The sequence below is a fragment of the Parus major genome, chromosome 23 (assembly GCF_001522545.3).
Source record: "Parus major isolate Abel chromosome 23, Parus_major1.1, whole genome shotgun sequence".
NCBI classification, from domain to species: domain Eukaryota; kingdom Metazoa; phylum Chordata; class Aves; order Passeriformes; family Paridae; genus Parus; species Parus major.
The window spans coordinates 4517782-4523976 of record NC_031791.1 but is presented as its reverse complement, the minus strand read 5'-3'; the positions used below and the strand labels follow the sequence as shown (position 1 = coordinate 4523976).

At 49.6% G+C, this 6195-nt stretch overlaps 1 protein-coding gene across 1 annotated transcript; it reads left to right on the top strand.

Annotated features, from left to right (window-relative positions):
* Positions 1 to 5: 5 nt before the first annotated feature.
* On the top strand, positions 6 to 751 carry ATP5IF1 (ATP synthase inhibitory factor subunit 1; the record flags this gene model as incomplete). The annotated part of the gene is made up of 3 exons (XM_015649064.1): positions 6 to 71; positions 246 to 358; positions 475 to 751. Coding segments are annotated over 3 exons (318 nt in total), but the record flags the coding sequence as incomplete, so codon positions are not given.
* Positions 752 to 6195: the final 5444 nt, after the last annotated feature.

Sequence of the window (6195 nt, the reverse complement as noted above, 5' to 3'; positions counted from 1 at the left end):
CGCGGGGCGGCCTGCGTGGGGCTCTGCTGGCGCAGCAGCAGCGCTGGAGCTCGGGATCGGGCGCCGACCAGGTGGGTGTTCCGAGAGTGTCTCTTCTCCCCTCCGTCTGTCCGTCCCTTTGTCCGTCCAGCCCTCTGCCCGTCCGTCCGTCCCTTTGTCCCTCCGTCCGTCTGCCCGTCAGTCTGTCGCTTTGTCCCTCTGCCTGTCCGTCTGTCCTTCCGCGCTCACCGCCGTCTCTCCCGCAGCTGGGCGAGCTGGGGAAAGGCGCTGGGAAGGGCGGCGGCGGCGGCGGTTCCATCCGGGAGGCCGGCGGCGCCTTCGGGAAGAAGCAGGCGGCCGAGGAGGAGCGGTACTTCAGGTGAGCGGGGCCCGGGCCTGTGGAGCCGCTCCCCGCGAGCCCCGGGCAGGGCCCGGCCGGCCTCCCCCGCCGGCGCTCGGCTGCGGGGCTTCACTTCCTGCCGTCCTCTCTTGCAGGGAAAAGGAGCGGGAGCAGCTCTCTGCCTTACGGAAACACCACGAGGAAGAGATCCACCACCACCAAAAAGAGATTGAGCGTCTGCAGAAAGAAATCGAGCGCCATAAGCATAAGATCAAGCAGCTTAAAGATGACTAAGCTGGTGCTGTTGTTGAATGTGCATGGCCAATAATGATCATGGTGTAAAACAGCGTGAAGACTGTATTTTTTGGTCAACATAATCCAAATCCATCCAATTATGGTCTGAAACATCATCAAATAAACTACTCAGTCTCACTTTCTTGTTCAGTAACTGTTCAATGAAAACAAAAATAACCAACCTCATTCTCTGGTTTTAAACCATACTCCAAAGTAAAGCTACACTCTCGAGTAGTCAGGCTCGTACAGGACTGGGTTTTTTTAGATTTGTATGAAAGAAATGACCATTTGTGCCTAGTGGGATAACTTTAAAGCTACAAGAAGAGTTGGGGGGGAAATGGCACCTGTGTAGCAATCCATTCTCAGAGATGTAACTTTGTTTCAAGAAAACTCTCTTTGTGGCCTAGGGGGGTGTTATCTCTACTGAACTAGCAGAGGACAAAAAAAATAAGGTTCACTTGTTGCACCTAGTGTTTACTGCCATAAACCAAGAGAGAAAAATTGTATTCAGAAACTGAGAAAGAAAAATAGTGTTCTAAGTTCTGCTGGTGTCACTTGTGGTGGTCCTAGTTCCTGGAGCAAGACAGCCGACATCCTGGTTTCCATGTGAATGTTCTTTTCCACAACGAATTTTAGCTGCCCGGTAGATTAGGGTTTTGGTTTTTTTTACTGCCTCAACTTTTCTATTCCTTAGCTAATTCTCTTTCTAAAGAAGGATGGCTTAAGACTAATTTTATGCAGTTTCAATCACTAGTGACATTTTAATGTAGGAAGCACATCATAAAACACACAGTAAGTAACCCAAAACAATGTGGCCTTACTGCGGTAAGCACTGACAAGAAGGGGACTTTATGTATCAACAAGCAGGTAAGAAACCATCTTTCCTTGTATACCTGCACTGTCACGTCTGTAAATCTGCCCAAACTTGCTTATTGTGCAGCACTGACAGGGTGGCAACGACACTGAACTGGGTGGGTCTGTGCCTGGAACTGCCCTGTCTGAAAGTGCAGGAGGCAAATGATGCCTTTGATGTTGAAAGTGGTTTACAAGGGTGTGACTGGCTGGCTGAAAGTGTCCCAGTTTCTCCTGTGTTCCCTGATACATCCCCAGCCAGCTGCTCCCTTTGGGCTACCCTCACTTGGTGAATATTGCAGGTAATGGTACATCTTGTCTGCAGAGTAAATGACACCACTGTCACTCTGATGCCCTTAAACACTGTTCTTCAGTGAAGTGTCACCCATGTGATCAGCCCTGGAAGAGAGGCTAAGGAGTGTCCTTGCCTGTGCTCAGGCTGTGGGAGGTGGTGGTGAGGCGAGTTCTGCCAAGGCAGCATACAGAGCTTTGCAGTGGCCTTTGCTCCTTTTAGCCACAGCTAATTAACGAATAATTAACAAAATACAAGTACCTTCCCTTCCCCACCTCTGAACCTGGTGACACAAACCGAGTCATGAAAAGCAATATACTATTGACCTGTTTGGGTTATACCTATTAAAAAATCCAATTTTTTACCTTTTTCAGAGTATTTTTCCTATTGTATCTGTCAGCTGGGGTTGGCTTCCCCAAAAGCTGAAGAATCACTAGTGAGATGCTTGGCATAACAGCTTTAGTGGACTGTGGAGAGCTGAATATATAAATATTAGGACAACTCTGTATTCAGAAGGGAACAGATGAGGGTTTAAATTCACATCTCTGGGTTTTATTGTGCATTTTGGTGCACTAACTGTGTAAGCTCAGCCACGGAGCCTCTGCCCAAACAGGGCAGAGATTTGCTATGAGACTGGGAATGCAGTGATTTGGAACTTTGTGATCTACTGTGCCACAGAGAGAGGTGTTACAAACTCTCTGAAGTCCCTCAGGACTGTGGTGTGTAAGTCAGAACCTTGCTACACCACAGAGCTTTCTTGCCCGTCGGCAAATGACATGAGCATTTGAATGACTTGCAGCAAGCATTTTGTCTGGGCTCAGTCACCATTTCCAGGGCCCATGGATGGAAAGATGCCAGCTACAGATTGTTTGCTGCAGGATTCCAGAGCAGGAATGCTGGGGAGTAAAACAAGATTATAGCTTGGACCCAGGTGATTGCTGGGGAGTTAAAAAGGCACAAGTCATCTAGAGACTTTTCCAGGACTCCCCCTCAGTCCGTGTGACCTGGAAGACAGGGCTTAGCTGTCTTTTGGAAAACCAAATTCTGGTTCAGAGCAAACCCAAAGCTGATGTTTGAAACTGGTAAAGCTGCAAGGATAGTGCTGAACTCAGATAACAGGCCATAGAGGGACTAATGGTTCTGGGCTTCCTCAACTGCTCTGGAATGGCTGATGGCATGACTAGTCCCTGCTTTGTCTCACAGGCACAGGTGTACACAAAGAAATGGATTCTTCTCTCTTCTCTGCTAAAACTGGTGTATCTTGGTTATTCGCTAGTTCCTCAGGGTTGGCCTGACCCTGTTCACAACACCCCGACTTCCCATAGCCACCTACAGCACAGCTCCATTAAGACTTTCACTTCTTGGAGCAGTTATGTCTCAATAAGATGCTTATCCTTCTTTAACACCAAATCCTCTGTCTGCACTTCTAAAGATCATGGCCCAACACGGTTTGGCCACTGCAGGAGCAGGAAAAGTGCAATTTGTTTTCAGCTCAGACTGAGCTGGTGATTTCTGCTGCAGCAAACAGAAGCTATTTCCCAAGTTGCTCGGTTTGTGCCGCATCCTACACAAATGTGATGGAAATTGCCAAGAATCCTTGGCTCAGGGGTGGAGAAAAAAATGAAGAGAAAGGAAAGCGAGATCCAAGATCTTTAGCAAGCTGGTTTTAGTGCAAGGCACTCAGGTAGCCCAGTCTGGTCTCTTTGGGCCTTTTTGTCACACTCAACCTCCCCACTCCAGAGCAGATAAAGGGAAAGAGGCAAGACAAAGCACATGTGTGTGTTTTCCTAAAAATCAAATACACTGGCTGTGTGCTAGGCAAAATAAACATGTGCACAGGGTAATAACAGTAGCATGGCCTCTGCAGGCAGAAATTTTCCTGAGCATTTCCCTGCTGTAGAGGCAGTGGAACACACTGGGGGTGCTCAGAAAGTTCCTTACTGATACATAAAGTTTGAAGTTTATTTAAATAGACATCTCCCTGAAAGTCTGGGATTTAGCATACATGTAAGAACTGCACCCAGAGCTCCAGAGAATAAGATATTTGCTGGAGGTAGGCACATCTGTAACATATCCATAATATGCTGCATTAATGATTGGTCAGGATAAGAAGCCTAGAGCATCAGGAAACATCATATTCCATATCTAAGTTAACAGCTCACCTACAAATTACAGCAGATTCAACTCTCATCTTGCCACTGATGTGGAACTGTGGAACACACAGGAATTTCAGTCCAGTGTGGAAGAGAAGTGACAGACTGATGGGAAAACACCGAGCCTCAGCAACCTCTGGCCACTGAACATAGGAAAATGTCAACAGGTAGCAGAGTAAATATATAAAGCTGTGGAAAAGCTGGAAACTTCACTTCCTTTGCTTTGTCCCCTCATGGGTTTGGTCAGCATTTCCCCTCGCAGGACTCACAGAAGGAGCAGAGCAAGGCAGACTCCTTGCCAGAGGTTGGCTCTCCCTCTGCATGGTCAGGGGCAGCAGGACTGTCCTGCCCTCCCAGCTCTCAGCAGTTGAGATTAACTCTCTCCTTGGCTCCAAGACAGTTTTTGCTTTGCCTTGGTCCAGGGCTAAATCAGATCTCACATGTACCTGTATGGACTGAATCACAGAGAGCTGTAACTAGTCTCATTCTGGCATTTTCTAGCAAAAATTAAATTTGAGAAATCTAGCAAAATCTAGGGCCTCCTCTCAGGCACAACTTGCTGTCTGGCACTAATCCAACTATCTGCAGGCTATAGCTTGTTCCTGGCTAGAGGTGTCCGAAGTTCAGATCATTTTGGGCTGAGGCTGTAGTGTGGAATGTGAGACCAAAGAACAAAGCACTGCAAAGCACACAGAACCTAGGGTGGTAGTTGCTAGAGATATTCTTGAAATTATTTTCAATTTATAACACTGCAGAAACATACATACCTCAATATACATTTTTCTCATTAGCCTCCTTATGTTCAGTTGCCAGCTGACAGGACATACATCATTATACTTCATAATTCAATCCTGGATACTATATTATAAAAAAATTAAGAGCTTTGCAGGACATTTATTAATTGTCATTTACTAAAGATGCTCAGCTCCCTCAATTCCTCTCAGTACTTGTATTGTGAGAACTCCTTTAACCCATCATTCTCAACTCCCACAAAAACCGCTGCAGTGAACTGGGATGGACAAGACAATGAATGATTAGCCCTCCTTCCATCTCTACACCACAGCAGACCTTACATCCAGCACTGAAGATATGGCTCCACTGCCAAATCTCAAGTCACTGAGGCAGTGCCAATTCTACAAGAGAAGCAGCATGTCTCCCACCAGACAGGTTCAGCAACTCAGCCTGAACCTCCAGTATCTGCACAAATTTGCCTCCAACTTCTGGTTTAGAAACATTGGACGCCACATACCGCTTCTTCCCCACATTACCAGTGCTCGGGCATCACACACATGTGATTCACCACACAGGTTCATGCCATCTTCAGGAGAATAATTTTGGGGTGAAGGTACTGGAAGAACCTTCTCTGCAAGTACATGAGCTGCTCCTTTTGTTTACCAGACTCCAGATACACAATTTATATGACCGTAGGTTCTCCGGGTTTGGTTTGACACAGCACTCCGGGACTCAGCCTGACCCAACCCAGCACACATTGACTTTCACGTTATGCAACAGCACGATAAGCACGTGAAGGCAGCACAACACCATCGGTGCCAACAGGCTGATTTCTTCCCGACTTATCTATTTATTGTGTCCAGTCTGCACTCATCGAGAGCCTGATCAAGAAAATCTGGTGAGCAGGCAAGTAAGACCTAATCACCGATTAATTATAGATTAGCATCTGCAGAGCCCCGCACGCCAGCGTCCTGAGATGAGCCTGACCCTCAACTCCCGCAGCCGCAGTTTCTCCTCCTCGGGCCTGGAGGGCCACGCGGCCAGTCCCGGTCCGGGGGCTCACACTTGGCACGGCTCGGAGAGCGCGAGAGGCCCCACGGGCAGACAGGGCCGCGCCGGGGCCCCGGGGGCACCGCGGGGAGCGGGGCCCGGGGAAGCTCCGGCTTCTCCCCCTCAGCACAGGCCCCGCCCCGGGCGCACGGGGCGGAGCCGAGCGCAGCGGCCCCGCGCGCTCTCTTTGTTAGGGCCGCGGGAGGCGCTGCCCCTTTAAATGCCCCCGGTCCGGCCCTACCGGCGCGCCGGGTGGAAGGCGCCCCGCGATTGGTTACTGCGCCTCCCTCTCATTGGCCGCCGGGAGGAATGGCGCGTCCCGCCTCTCGCACCTCATTGGTGCTGCCGGCTGCCCGTCTGGAGCGCGGGCTCCTGAGTGGGCGAAGCAGCGGTCCCTGGAAACAGTTCCGGGAAACCCCGCGTGCTGCCGGGGTCGCGCCGCCGTCCATGAGGAGAAGGAGGAGCGCGCGCCATTTGCCGTCGCTGCTTGGGCCCGAGCTGCG